The sequence below is a fragment of the Pezoporus wallicus genome, unplaced genomic scaffold (genome assembly GCF_028554395.1).
Source record: "Pezoporus wallicus isolate ANWC-B61680 ecotype Strahan unplaced genomic scaffold, APGP_CSIRO_Pwel_v1 contig_8692, whole genome shotgun sequence".
NCBI lineage: Eukaryota > Metazoa > Chordata > Aves > Psittaciformes > Psittacidae > Pezoporus > Pezoporus wallicus.
Window position 1 is genome coordinate 1,146,204 of NW_026642640.1, and position 13,636 is coordinate 1,159,839.

Genomic DNA, 13,636 nt, shown 5'->3' on the forward strand with positions numbered 1-13,636 from the left:
ATCAGAACAGTACAATGGTTGACAGCGAAGTCCACTATAGTCATGATGCACTATGCACCAGTGCTCCGCTGTAAGTGCCAAGTATCTTCTGTACAAAAGATAAACCAGTTGTGTACATGTAAGCCACACAAAGCAAGGTAAGTGGTTTGGGCAGGCAGTATGGACAGAGCGAATGCTCCATCCCTGGCAGTGCTCACAGCCAGGCTGGAAAGGGCACAGAGCAACCTGGTCTAGTGGAAAGCAACCATGCAGGGCAGGTGGAAGTAGATGATATTTAAGGTCCCTTCCAACCCAAACAGTCCTATGATTCTATGGTAGCCAGACCATTTTGGCTGAGGAAGTTTTAATACTGTTTAACTGTTAACCTGTGTTACAGCCTAGTTTAAGCATCTTTGTTTATGCAGTACACTCAAATGAACAAATACAGGTTAACTGTTCTTTTCTGTAGCTGACTAGTTAGTGTGTTCAAGAATGATCTAATGCAAAGCTTGAAAAGGGTACGTAATAACCACATCTGGAGCTTTTCAATACTATCTTACTCTGAGGTATATGTCTATTACTGTAAAAGTTTATGCATCACATTCTAAAATCTAGGGTCCAAGAAAAAAGGCTAATTTTATTTTCTAAGTCAAGCAAGCTAGAGAAAGAATTAGAAGAAACAGCATGTGGCTTGTGTTCAAGTGTTATTGTTTAGCATAACACTTCATGCAAGTAATGCAAAAAGTCTATACTCAGGACTGTTTACATCAGAATAAATACGGTAAATTAACAAATACCGTATTGAAAATTATCTACAAAAATGTGTTTTACCAAGTATTTGCTGTTTGTATCAAGTCTTAGAGCAGAAAACTGTCAGGACAATACCATGGAGTATGAAATAAAAGAAAAATTTAAATGGAGACATTTTAAGAAATGTCCTCAGAAAACAAACTAAACTGCTAACTAAACTGAAACTAAAATAAAGACTAAAGCTATTAGGTGGCCTTATCAGCAAATACCTTCAATCAAAAGGCCATGAACAAGTATCCTTTGCATATTATTTATTTTACATCATGAGGCAAATGCAACACGTTTCCTTTTAGTAAAGTATACACAAATAGCCTCACTCAAAATACACTTTTAATGCACATAAAAAAAGTATTCATCTTACAAATTGTTTTGCAATCCAAATATACAATAGCTTGGAAAACAATGTTTTAGAAAACTAAAGCCAATGCAAAAAGACTGCTTAGAACAACTGAAGTGATACATGTTTCTGTATGGCTCTCTTTAAAGTTTTCTTACTGCATCATCAATATCAGAAATCTGTTCCTTCAGCTGGTTCCATTGTTCTGGATTTAAAGAAATACCTGAAATGCATTAAAAAAATGACACTTAAGACAAAAAAGAAAATTGTGGTACAGGATCTTGCATATTTACTATCAAGGCTGGCTTCATACACAAAGTCTATGTCATAACTACTATCTTTGAGCTACTTCAAAAAGCATCTTAATTACTCACCTGGATCACTTCAGTTTAACCTTTGACTTTAGCTTATCTCTGGTCAAGTTTAAATTACAAAGAAAATGAGTACAGTGCAACAAATCCATTCACAAGCAGGGAAATACAGGTCTGGCCTTGACAAAAGGCCGCACAAAAGGCCTGCGTTAGAAGTAGGAAGTCACTGGTATTCCCATTGGCTCCCAAAAAGCTATACCTCTGTGGACTAACTGAACTTCTATGCACTTTTAAAGTACCGTAATACTGGGGGGGGGGCGGTGGTAGGGGGGTGTAGGGGAGAATGTTCCTCCTATTTCTTAAAGCACTGTAAATAATTCATACTATAAGTAACATTTTGAGTTACTCCGCTCCCTAGCACTCCCAAGCAAACATGGAAGTTACTTTCCCACTTCAAGTTCACCACAGTTTCTAGGGACAATTAATAATAGTTCAGTGCCACACATCCCATCTTCTCAGTTCTAAGTTTGTACTGCCTCAAATTTGAGTCCGGGCACATAGTTCCTTTGTGCATTAGTCTCCTCATTCTTCCACTACAATCTCTATGCCACATCTATGCTAGTACAGACTCGCAGGCCTACCTCTCATACTCTCTCCTGCCAGGCTCTTCTACTATTTACCCCCACTCTCCCCTCTCAGTGATCAGGCTTCCTTCCTTCATTGCTTTCTCCATGTAGGTGGAGCAGGACCTGAAAACAGGTGAAACTCTGAATTTCCTTTCTGGGGCTCATTATCTTTTTTTTCTTCTACCATCACTGTCTTATCAGAGCATCACCCTAATTTTGAGCAGCAAGTAGTCTGCACGGAACAAATCTAAGAAGTTTTCCACCAGTCTTTAGTGGGCAGGTTTCTTTAGAAAAAATTTAGACCAGATGCATTAACCACTTTAGGGAACCAAATGTCCCTGAACCACATACTAGATGAATTGCATGCAGTTCAGATCTGCTGTTTTATACAATCTGACACAATAATTTAAACAGACTTTTATTACACAATTTCAACTGCTTATACCGTGTTTAGGATAACTAGGTAAGCAGCTTCTAAGTACCTAAGTATTCTATTTTAATAGAATGCAGACCCTTTTGCCACATAGATACACATTTCTACCTTATCGTGTAATTCTTGTCACTTGGCCTACCCATCAAATTTCACTGTAGTCTGCCACTCAAACTGCATACACTTTTGACTTCCACCTCAAAACACAGCAGGTTAAAGTCCTTAGAAGACAAAGACATCTTTTTTGTTAAGTAGCAATAACAAATCCAAACCAAGGTATTTTCCTGTACCATACCACTGCACCTGTTCATACAAACCTATTCTCAGTGGTCATCTAAGAAATTATGAAAATGCTTCTCAAGCTTTCCAAACGTCTGTTCACTGAGTTGCCCCAGGACGCATCAGAAGAATGTGACAAACCTTACATTGATTGTACATAAAATGTCTAGAGTCTCCATAGCAGAATGTTTCATACTTACCTCTTTACTTCGCACAGCATGGAAACCATTTAAAAGTAGGCTTTTCTAACAGAAGCAGTATGAAATTAATTTAAGCATTGCTACTCAACTAGAAAGAAGTGCAGCAGGAGGGCCAGGAGACCTCCTTGGATGGATAAGGAGCTGCAGAGGAATATTCAAAATTAAAAAGAGACTTATAAAAGGTGGAAGCAAGGACAGGCAGCCTGGGAAGAATACGCGGAAGTTGTCCAGGAAGCTAGGGACCAGGTTAGGAAAGCTAAGGCCCAGTTAGAATTAAACTTGGCTAGGGATGTGAAAGATAACAGGAAGGGATTCTACAGGTACATAGCAAATAAAAAACAGACTAGCAACAACGTAGGTCCCCTCAGGAAGCTCTCGGGAGAACTGGCTACACAGGATTTGGAGAAGGCTGAGGTTCTGAATGACTTCTTTGCCTCAGTCTTCACTGGCAAAGGCTCTGACCAAACCACCCAAGTCTTGGAAGGCAGATGCAGGGACTGTGAGAATGAAGACCTTGGGCCCACTGTAGGAGAGGAACTGGTTCGAGACCATCTTAAAAATCTGAATGTGTACATGTCCATGGGACGTGATGAGATCCATCCACAGGTCCTGAAGGAGCTGGCAAATGAACTTGCTGGCGAATGAAGTTGCTAAGCCACTCTCCATGATATTTAAAAAACCATGGCAGTCAGGTGAAGTTCCCAATGACTGGAAAAAGGGAAATATAACCCCCATTTTCAAGAAGGGGAAAAGGGACAACCCAGAGAATTACAGACCTGTCAGTCTCACCTCTGTGCCTGACAAAATCTTGGAGCAGATTCTCCTAGAAGGCATGCTAAGGCACATGAAAAACAACAAGGTGCTTGGTGACAGCCAGCATGGCTTCACTAAGGGGAAATCCTGCCTGACCAATTTGGTGGCCTTCTATGATGGGGCTACAGAACTGATGGACAGGGGTAGAGCAGTTGATGTCATCTACCTGGACTTGTGCAAAGCATTCGACACTGTCCCACACGACATCCTTGTCTCTAAATTGGAGAGACATCAATTTGATGGATGGACCACTCGGTGAATAAAGAACTGGCTGGATGGCCGCACACAAAGAGTTGTGGTCAATGGCTCAATGTCCAGCTGGAGACCAGTAACAAGTGCTGTCCCTCAGGTATTGGTGCTGGGACCGGTCTTGTTCAGCATCTGTCAGTGACAGGGACAGTGGGATTGAGTGCGCCCTCAGCAAGTTTGCCGATGACACCAAGCTGTGTGGTTTGGTTGATACGCTGGAGGGAAGGAATGCCATCCAGAGGGACCTCGACACACTTGTGAGGTGGGCTGATGCCAACCTTATGAAGTTTAACCATGCCAAGTGCAAGGTCCTGGGTCAGAGCAGTCCCAGGCACAGCTACAGGTTGGGCAAAGAAGAGATTCAGAACAGCCCTGCAGAGAAGGACTTGAGGGTGCTGGTCAATGAGAAAACGAACATGAGCTGGCAGTGTGCGCTCACAGCCCAGAAAGCCAATTGTATCCTGGGCTGCATCAAAAGGAGCGTGACCAGCAGGTCTAAGGAGGTGATCCTGCCCCTCCACTCTGCTCTCATGAGACCTCACTTGGAGTATTGTGTGCAGTTCTGGTGTCCTCAACATAAAAAGGACATGGAACCGTTGGAACAAGTCCAAAGGAGGGCCACGAGGATGATCGGGGACTGGAGCACCTCCCATATGAGGACAGGCTGAGAAAGTTGGGGCTGTTCAGCCTGGAGAAGAGAAGGCTGAGTGGAGACCTGTCCTGGGTTCAGCAGTAGCAGTCATGTTTCTCCTTTGTGTTAGCTGGTGCAGTGCTGTGTTTTGACTTCCATCCTGGGAGCAATGGTGGTGAAACCGATGTTTTCGGTTGTCGCTAAGTGATGTTTACCCTGACCAAGGACTTTGTGAGGCTCATGCTCTGCCAGGGAGGAGGGGAAGCTGTGAGGAAGCGGAGACGGGGCGCCTGACCCAGGCTAGCCAAGGAGGTATTCCATACCACAGCATGTCATGCCCAGGGTGGGGGGCAACTGGGAGTTACTCGGAAGGACACGGTCTTCCGGGTGGGACTCATTTCTTGGCCGGTGGTATCGTATTCTCTTCCCCTGTTATTTTCCCTTATCATTGTTGTAGTTGATGGTAGCAGTGGTGATTTGTGTTGTACATTGGTTGCTGGACTGTTCTTGTCTCCACCTGTAGGAGTTGCACGCTTTCGATCCTCCTCCCCGTTCCTCCGGGAGCGGGGAAGGGGGGAGCCCTGATTGTTGTCAGCTCGGCACCACTCACTGGGAGTGAGTGAACAAGTTGCCTGACTGGGTTTAAACCACGACAAGACCTCACAGCAGCCTTCCAGTATCTGAAGGGGGCCTATAAGGATACTGGGGATGGACTATTCATTAGGGACTGTAGTGACAGGAAAAGGGGTAACGGGTTAAAACTTAAACAGGGGAAGTTTAGATTGGATATAAGGAGGAAGGTCTTTACTGTAAGGGTGGTGAGGCAGTGGAATGGGTTGCACAGGGAAGCTGTGAATATTCCATCCCTGGCAGTGTTCAAGGCCAGGCTGGATGAAGCCTTGGGTGGCATGGTTTAGTGTGAGGTGTCCCTGCCCCTGGCACAGGGGCTGGAACTTGATGATCGTAAGGTCCTTCCCAACCCTAAGTATTCTATGATTCTACTCCCAACTGTCCTTGTGCCCTCACGCTGCAGGTGGCAAAGCTCTGAGAACTGTTCAGTGAAGGCACGCCATAAAAAGCTAGCATGGGAGTGACAAAGGTAAAATGGCTTATGCTGTGCTGCAAATTAGAAGCACAGTGAACACCCGAGGTATTTGCACCTCAACTAAAATCTTTACTCATTTTTTCCAAAATTAATCATATCAAATGTCTTAATTAAAATTTGATAGAAATTGAAGGGCATTGTTTAAAAGAAATTAGAATCTTATCACAAATGAGTAGGTTAATTTTTTTCAGTGAATTTTGAAAAAAAGGTATGAAATTATAATAAAAGAAAAACTGCATCAATTTAATCAGGGTGGTGGAGTAGGGTGTGTACAGCTACAGATGTAAATCCCATACTGAATTTGTTTGTATTTGATGCTTTGTTTTCCATAAGTCATGGAGAATCCATTTCAGAAAAACAGATTCAAGACAACAAACCCAATTTGCTTTTGTGTATAATCTGCAGACAAAACTAATCATTTTTCAAATATAAATGATAAAGTAAACTGAAAAACAATGCAGCAACAAAGTATAAAGATTTCATATACAAAGCACTCCAGCAAACTGCAGACAACATTTTAATACAAAGTAACACAAAGCAGAACAATACCTTTTCTGCCAGGCTTCATTTCACCTTCTTGATCCATCCAATATTCTCTAATATCAATTAAGACTTTCCCTTTAAAGTCACGAACACTGACATATCTCATTTTGCCAATCTGTCAAAACACATATAAGGGCATTTCAGGTATTTTACGTATTACAGCATTCACTTTTCACAGCAGTATCAGGATCTAACACGTGACATTGCACACTGCAAGCTTATTTTAGACAGCAGAGAAGCAACTAGATAAAAAGCTTAATCCAGAGTAGTCAGTAGGCTAATAAATAACTTCAAATTAGTTGAGCGCTCAAAGCTTAATGCAAAAATAGCTCTCCTACAACAAAAATACCTATACTTTTAACATGCTTACTTCTTACAAAAGCCACTAATTCACTGTATAATTTGTGGAAATAAAATTTTGCCTTAAAAAAAATAAAATACAAGTGTTTGCTGAAATAAAGTCTGTCTCTAAAATTTTGCTGAAATAAAATTTTACAACCACCTTCATTTGCAGCAGCTGTAAACAAACAGGGAAAGAGAGAGCTCTCCTCCAAAACAGCTTTTAGTCAGTTTCATGCGTACAGAAAGCAAGTTAGATACTCACATGTAATAACCGCAATTTTAGAGGTTTTTGGTTTGGGGTTGTTTGGTTTTTTTCTTTTTTAAAATACAGTAAATACAGATGGAAGTGAAAGTTAACCAGCTGTCCCATGCCCACTCCCAAGTCCTCATGGCACTTCTCATGGGAACTGTGGTTAAAAGACTATCTCTACCAGGTATCCCAAAGGAAATATTCAAATCCTTTAAGTTTACCAATATGTAGCATTGTATGAAATGACTTTGGAATTTCAAATTTCTGCACCACAATGGCTTGAGTTATGAGGATGCAAAGAGCAGGGAGCAGGGACAACTCATACTGACAACTATATATCACACTACATGTTTAGGCTTATTAAAGATCTTTCCAAATCTGATTTAAAAAAAAAAAAAAAAATTTGTTAACATAAATTCAAAGTACAATGTGAATCTGAGAATCAGGAATTGGATAATAAAAACACAATCAAATACAATTCACACAAAAAACTCTTTAAATTCTGTATACACCTGGATACTTTTTATGAGGAAAGAACACATTCTAAAGTAAACAGTTTTAAAACAGAATACTACTTCCTATTAAAACATTTCACTTTAATTTTCAGTTTCACTAGCTGATGCATCTTGCATTTTGATACGATTTTAAAGGGCCCACACATATCTGCATTTCATAAAATAGATATAAAGAAAAATGCTTTGTGTTTGCTTAAAGCAATTTTTCTTACGTAGATCATTAACTCTGAAACTGATTTTAAAACCATTAGGACATCTTTAGATACTATAAGCCTGAAGCAGTTTTCTTGCTTCAAACCACCCTTTAAAAGGAACAAGATCTTACAGTTTATAAGATTAGTATTTTTTTGAGTGATTTATTAAATACGTTCACAAATTTAATATTAAAAAATAGGGTACAATGTCATGATAGAAGAGTTCTTTCAGACCAAATTTGGTACCATGCCCAAGTCCACCAGCGCTGCTGGCAAAGAATATCCTAAATAGCCTACATGAACAACATTTCTCGGTTTTACACTTTAATGCATCAGTGACTTTTAAAGTCACCTCTAAGATCAGCTTTAAGTAGTACTACACACAATGCTTCCCTCCCTCCTGGCATTGAATAATTTCTGACCAATTCATTTTCCACACAGCAGCTGATAGTGCTAGGATAATTTCTCTGATCCAAGACATCTTTGTATCTCTATAATCACCGTGGTGTTCCATGGGTTGTACTGATTTAGCAGCATAGTTACTGCAGTTCAACCTTCATAGACAAGTTTGATGCTTTTTTATTACATATTACATTGAATTACATACACCAGAAGACACTGAAAGCATTGTTTCCAGGTTTCTATTTCTTTGAATAAAAGGCACTGAACTGTATCTCGGTTCCTTTCAATGGAACGGACTTCCTGTTATGAGCTTCAGCAACAACCTTCTTCACCACTTTTCCCATTTCCAGTTTGTCTTGATTAAGTAGAAATGGCCAAAAAACACCCCTCTTTCTTAGGTGATAACTACATGTACTGCATTAGGAAGAGCACAATAAAAAAATCCTGTAAACAGTGAGATCTGCAACACAGCAAACTGATTGTGGTACACATCAGTGACCACCTAAGCTTCAGAATTAATGTGCTAAACCAATGACCCTTCCAGAGCATCACAAATTTATATTTCTCTACTGTCAGAATATGATAAAGACATTACACTGGGAAACTGACGAACTTATTTTTCACAAGTCACAAAGCAAATAAAACCCAAATTTAAAAAAAAAATTATATATATACATATATACACACACACATACATATATGAGAGAAAGGAGAGGGGGGAATAGGCAGAACAACTCACAGACAACTTTTGAAGTAATAATTTCACTGAATGTGATCATGCAATGTGGTTCCACTCTGGGTAGTCATTAATAACACATACTGACAGCATTAAAAACCTTATCCAAATCAGGCACAGGTAGATGACAGGATTTGTCAAACTAACCAAAGAACATGATGCAGAGCTCATGTTGGCTTGAAGTCACAGACAGGAATCCAATGTATCAACACAAAACCCTTCCACATAATCATGAATAACACTTGTCCTTTGGGCATCCACTAATACATCACAAAAAGGAGTAAGATAAATATCCACAACACAACTGCACCTAAATCCTTCAAGAAATTCCAAAGTATACTAGGCTAACTATAAAACCCAGAAAGACCAATACATCTAAATAAACAAAATACACTTGGTCTCTTATATTGAAATAATTCTCTCCAACTTACGTTTATGGTATTCTCCATAAGTAGTTTCAAAAAATACCATCACACCAACATTAGACACAAACAAAAAAAATTGTAAAATGCACATCTTGATGAAAACGCTGAATCTTCTGAATACAGCAGTCACAATGAGCTCTATATGAAGGAAAGCTGTATACTTCAGGGTACAGAATAAAAAGCCTTTAAGTTTCCCATCATTTGGTGCCACTCCCACACACAATACGGAATTAAAGAATTTCTGTCCTACGAATGCTTTACAGCCTGATCTCCATCAAATGCAGCCACACTTGTAAGTTACACTACCCTTGCATATCAGACACGATTTTACTGCCATAGCAAAGCAAAAAGGAAACCTTCTTATACTAGTAGCAGCCCTAGAACAAACAAAATACCTAAAAAAAAAAACAAACCCAAAACAGTAAAACAAATCTAGATCTTCTAGCATGCCCTCCTGGGGTGGAGGGAGAGAGGTGTAGTATCCCTAGACCTACAGTGCTGTTTGTACTTTTAACAGTTACATCCTAGTTAACACACATAAGCTGATGTAGTATGAAAAAATTCACCAAGCTTCACATAATACAATAAGCGATCTAAAAAAAAACTTTTGTTGTCCACTAACTGAAAGGCAGGCAGAAACTAAGTAACACTGATGTTTTAGGTCAAGATGATTATCAAAATATTTTTTCTATATTGCACTCAACACTGGAAGAATCCTGTTAGACTAACAGGAGTCCCCTGCTGTCTGTTTTTAGTAACTTTTTATTGTCTTAGGTCAAAAAGATTGAAAGAAATCAGAGCACGCAAATACTTTTGCTTTTATCTGAAAGGATTTTGGTTTTTTTGCATCAGGGAGAGTTAAAAATTTAAACATCTTTCTCCAAATCTGGAATTTCTGAACTTATTACAAACTTGGCATAAAGCTTATACATAGCTTTTTTGAGTTCTAACTGCAATTCACCTCATAATGCGTAGAAGACATGATCTCATTTTTTCTGGCATGGCTCAAAACATGCCCCAGGAGAGCCAGAAGCATTATATTCTTCCTTTGATGAGGAAGTCCAGGCATTGCCTTCAACTGAACTTCTCTCTCCCAGATATATATGAAGAGGAAAGTGAGAGCTGATTCAAAGAAAAATTATATATATATTAAAAAAAAATCCTGTATTACAGTGTTAAGCAGATCTTCGCTCAGAAAAGACTGTTGGGGGGGGAGGGGGGGGGGGGAGGGAGCCGAGGCTGTGCCACATCACTTTGCACAGCTGCAGCCCAAAACCATTTATTTTGCCTTACTCAGTGTCGGTGCCATCTTATTAGGCACCTCTCTCATACCCTTTCATAAACTTAAGAATCAAAGTCTCTAAGTTCCTTTCTCTAGGCTGCTACTCAGAGACATTTAGTAAGTCATGATCCATAACCATAAAACAGGTAATTCCAAGCCATGTATATTGATGCACAGAGCTTTTAGCACACTGCTGTTGCCTTGGCCAACCGCCGGAACTACAAACACACTGACTTCGCAAATGCATCTTGCCACTGAGAAATATACATTCACCTTGAACTGTACATCTTAAATACAAGGACAATAAATTACAATCTTTCTGGAAGATCAGTAGGAAAAACAAACAAAAAGAAAAAAACAAAACAAAAAAACAAAACAAAAAATCCCACAAAAAAAAATCCAAACCCCTGAATCATAAAACAAAGGAACAAGCAAAACTTAGTCCAAGACACTGTCTTATAAGGAGCGAAACTGCCCTTGACCTAGATAAATGGGAACAGAAAGTCCCTACTTCGGTTTCTAAGAACCTTTCTTTCTAGAGTCCTGAATAAAAAACATTTCTATGTAGAGACAAGTCCTGATCTAACATTTAAAGCATGTAAGTGCTGTATTTACCAACAAAATGACTACCCAGAATTAACCATAGGCAAAGACACAGGGGTCAGCTCAACTGCTACAACTCAGATACTTTTTACTCTGCTGAAACCTGACAACTCCTTTTTTGAGCATCTCATCTGCATGCTACCATTGCAATCCCCTTCAGTAAAGGCTTCAGGAGACCAAGCACTGTGCCCCCAAAATATTCAGAGCACCTCATAAAACTTACCCTGATTATGACACAACATGTTAATCAGGCTCTAAGAGTCATCAATTTTACCTGAAACATATTTTCATCTGTGGTACTGCTTTGCTTAGAAGAAGCTGCAGCACCTTTTGAACTTTCTCCAGTCTTTTGTTTCTTTACAGGTTTTTCTGGAGTTGCTTGTGTTTTCCTCTTTGCCTTGGAACAAGAATAACAAAAAAAAAAAAAAAAAGCATGAACCACAACTCATAAGTTACAGAAAACTTCGTGCCAATGGTCACAAACTACTACTACGCAATGCACATTATCACATTCCTCCTGTGAATGCAGGAATGCAATACTGTACATTTAGACTGGAATTTAATTAAAAATAAATTATTCAAATGACTTTAATTCTGTTCACAGAGAAGCTCACCATAATACTTCGTCTTTAAAGAGAACTGAACTAGATCAAAACACATTTCAAATATCCTACTCTTTCTGTCCAATAAGGCTGTCAGTTAGTACTTTTAATGAAAAATTTAAAGTCTGACAGAAGTTTCACCTTCCTTTCCACCGAGTAGCACAAAAAATGCAGGACAGCTTAAAAAATTCTTCCAAAAAAAAAAAAAAAAAAAAAAAGATGAGATAGTGAAGAAAAAGCTGGAAACCATCTTCAGAGTAATAATTTTTTTTTTTTTTTAATTAAGTCAGTGTTGAATCTCTGTCCATAGCACAATAAATAAAATGTCTTTAAATCATTGGGGCTGTAAATCTGATTACCCACGGATGCTACAAAGTCTCTATTTCTACTAATGGTTATATGGTAACTATGTCCATTCCCAAAAAAAGAGTAAGACCAAGATACCAAAAGCTAGTCTTACGTGCTAGAATCATACTAAGGATAACGGCCTTTAAAGACAAAAAAATTCCAGCAAGTACGGAAGGCTTAAATTGGGTGGAGAAGGGGAAAATGACACACCAAGCCAAAACACCACCACTTCACTGCCCACGAAAGCAGCTAGGCTCTGTCTTGTCAGGAATTCAGTTCCTTATCAAAAAATAAATTCACCAGCTTGTTTCCTCTTCTATTAAGATCTCACAGAACACCTAACTTGCAAAGTGCAACAAAGTCACATTTGAACCAATTCAATAAAGCAGATTCTTTTCATACACTACATTAAAAGACCCGATTTCTGCATTGTAACCTTGCATTTCTTAAGATAAATTCAGTTTTTTCTGGTTTTGTTCATAATGACTGGTACATCTATACAAGCTTATAAATTAAGTAACCGTTAAAAATAAATGGGAACACAGAATTCATGTAACAGTCAGCATGTTAAAATTAATAATCTCTAAAACATCAATTTCAGTTCAGCTTTTAAGTGAGGAGCTAGCAGATGGTAAATGTAAGAATCTGAAACAGAAAAAGAACATGCAAATAAGATAAGCAAGCAACACATGGAGGACAGGGCAAGTGACGGTTTTTGGTTTGGACAAGTAATCTGGATACCAAATTGAATGAGGCAGGCACGGGGGTGTTATCTTTGTCTTCAGAATTAGTCCAAATTCTTGCCACCAGGGCCACAGAAGCCTGCTATCACATGCCACAAAGCAGCAAAGAATTCCAGAAAGCTTACAGTTAGATGTATCACATCAAAAACATTGACAAGAGCAAAACTTAAGGAAAAAAAGTTTACTGCAAGGCAGAAAGCATCCTATACACCCAAACCCTGATCTTGGGAGGTGGAGGAGTTTTTTTGCTGCTGTTGTAGTTCTTGGGTGATGTTAGGGTGCAAGAGACAGTGTTTTGGGTTAGGTGCCTGACAAATCACATGGAATGACATGCATGTTGTGACATAATGCTCACCTAATTCCTTAAGACCAGCCTAAAATCTACGAGTTAATACAGTAGTAATAAACTACACATAATGTTCACCTTTTTGTCAACTTCACTATCTGAATCACTGGCAGATGAGCTTGACGACACAAGTTCCTTTGATTTAGGCATTCTAGGAAGAGAAAAATAACATTAGAACCCTGCAAAAGAACTATATCCCTTTATGGCTGAAAAGCCATCTGCAAACCTGTTTGTAAAGGCTCATCTTCTCTAAAACTCTTCTAAAGACTTTCTTGCCTTTTTATACAAGTTTTAATACACACTGTAGATGCAATATCAAACGCTCTTCCTGTTGATACCTCTTCCTCTTTTTGGCGCAACTGCATTAAATGCAGTGATTTTGTTTCCAAGTGATTTACAAAGAGACAATTTTTCACCAGTTTCACATACACCTAGATATGGCAGAAACCAAAACGTAAAAAAATACAATAAAATATTTTCCTCCAGTTGAACTCCTTACATTATATTCACAAATATAAACTATTAAGCCCCCTAG

General features: G+C 39.0%; 1 protein-coding gene across 3 annotated transcripts; it reads right to left on the minus strand.

Moving 5' to 3' along the window:
• Positions 1–1,101: 1,101 nt before the first annotated feature.
• On the minus strand, positions 1,102–13,336 carry SUB1 (SUB1 regulator of transcription). Of its 3 annotated transcripts, none has more exons than XM_057431142.1 (4): positions 13,180–13,336; positions 11,337–11,459; positions 6,320–6,428; positions 1,102–1,349 (listed from the first exon to the last, which is right to left on the minus strand). In XM_057431142.1, exons 1-4 carry the CDS (start codon positions 13,249–13,251, stop codon positions 1,270–1,272), a joined length of 384 nt encoding a protein of 127 aa, XP_057287125.1. In that variant the 5' UTR covers positions 13,252–13,336; the 3' UTR covers positions 1,102–1,269. The 3 variants fall into 3 exon arrangements, with proteins under 3 accessions (XP_057287125.1, XP_057287126.1, XP_057287127.1); XM_057431143.1 differs by lacking the exon at positions 1,102–1,349 and adding an exon at positions 1,907–2,186; XM_057431144.1 differs by lacking the exon at positions 1,102–1,349 and adding an exon at positions 1,908–2,164.
• Positions 13,337–13,636: the final 300 nt, after the last annotated feature.

Excerpts from the sequence above, each read along its gene's own strand:
- SUB1 (XM_057431142.1), bottom strand. The coding sequence starts at position 13,251 with ATGCCTAAATCAAAGGAACTTGTGTCGTCAAGCTCATCTGCCAGTGAT. Across the intron at positions 6,429-11,336 it reads CAGATGAAAATATGTTTCAG|ATTGGCAAAATGAGATATGT; the intron begins GTAAAATTGATG and ends GTGTTTTGACAG. Across the intron at positions 1,350-6,319 it reads AATGAAGCCTGGCAGAAAAG|GTATTTCTTTAAATCCAGAA; the intron begins GTATTGTTCTGC and ends AATGCATTTCAG.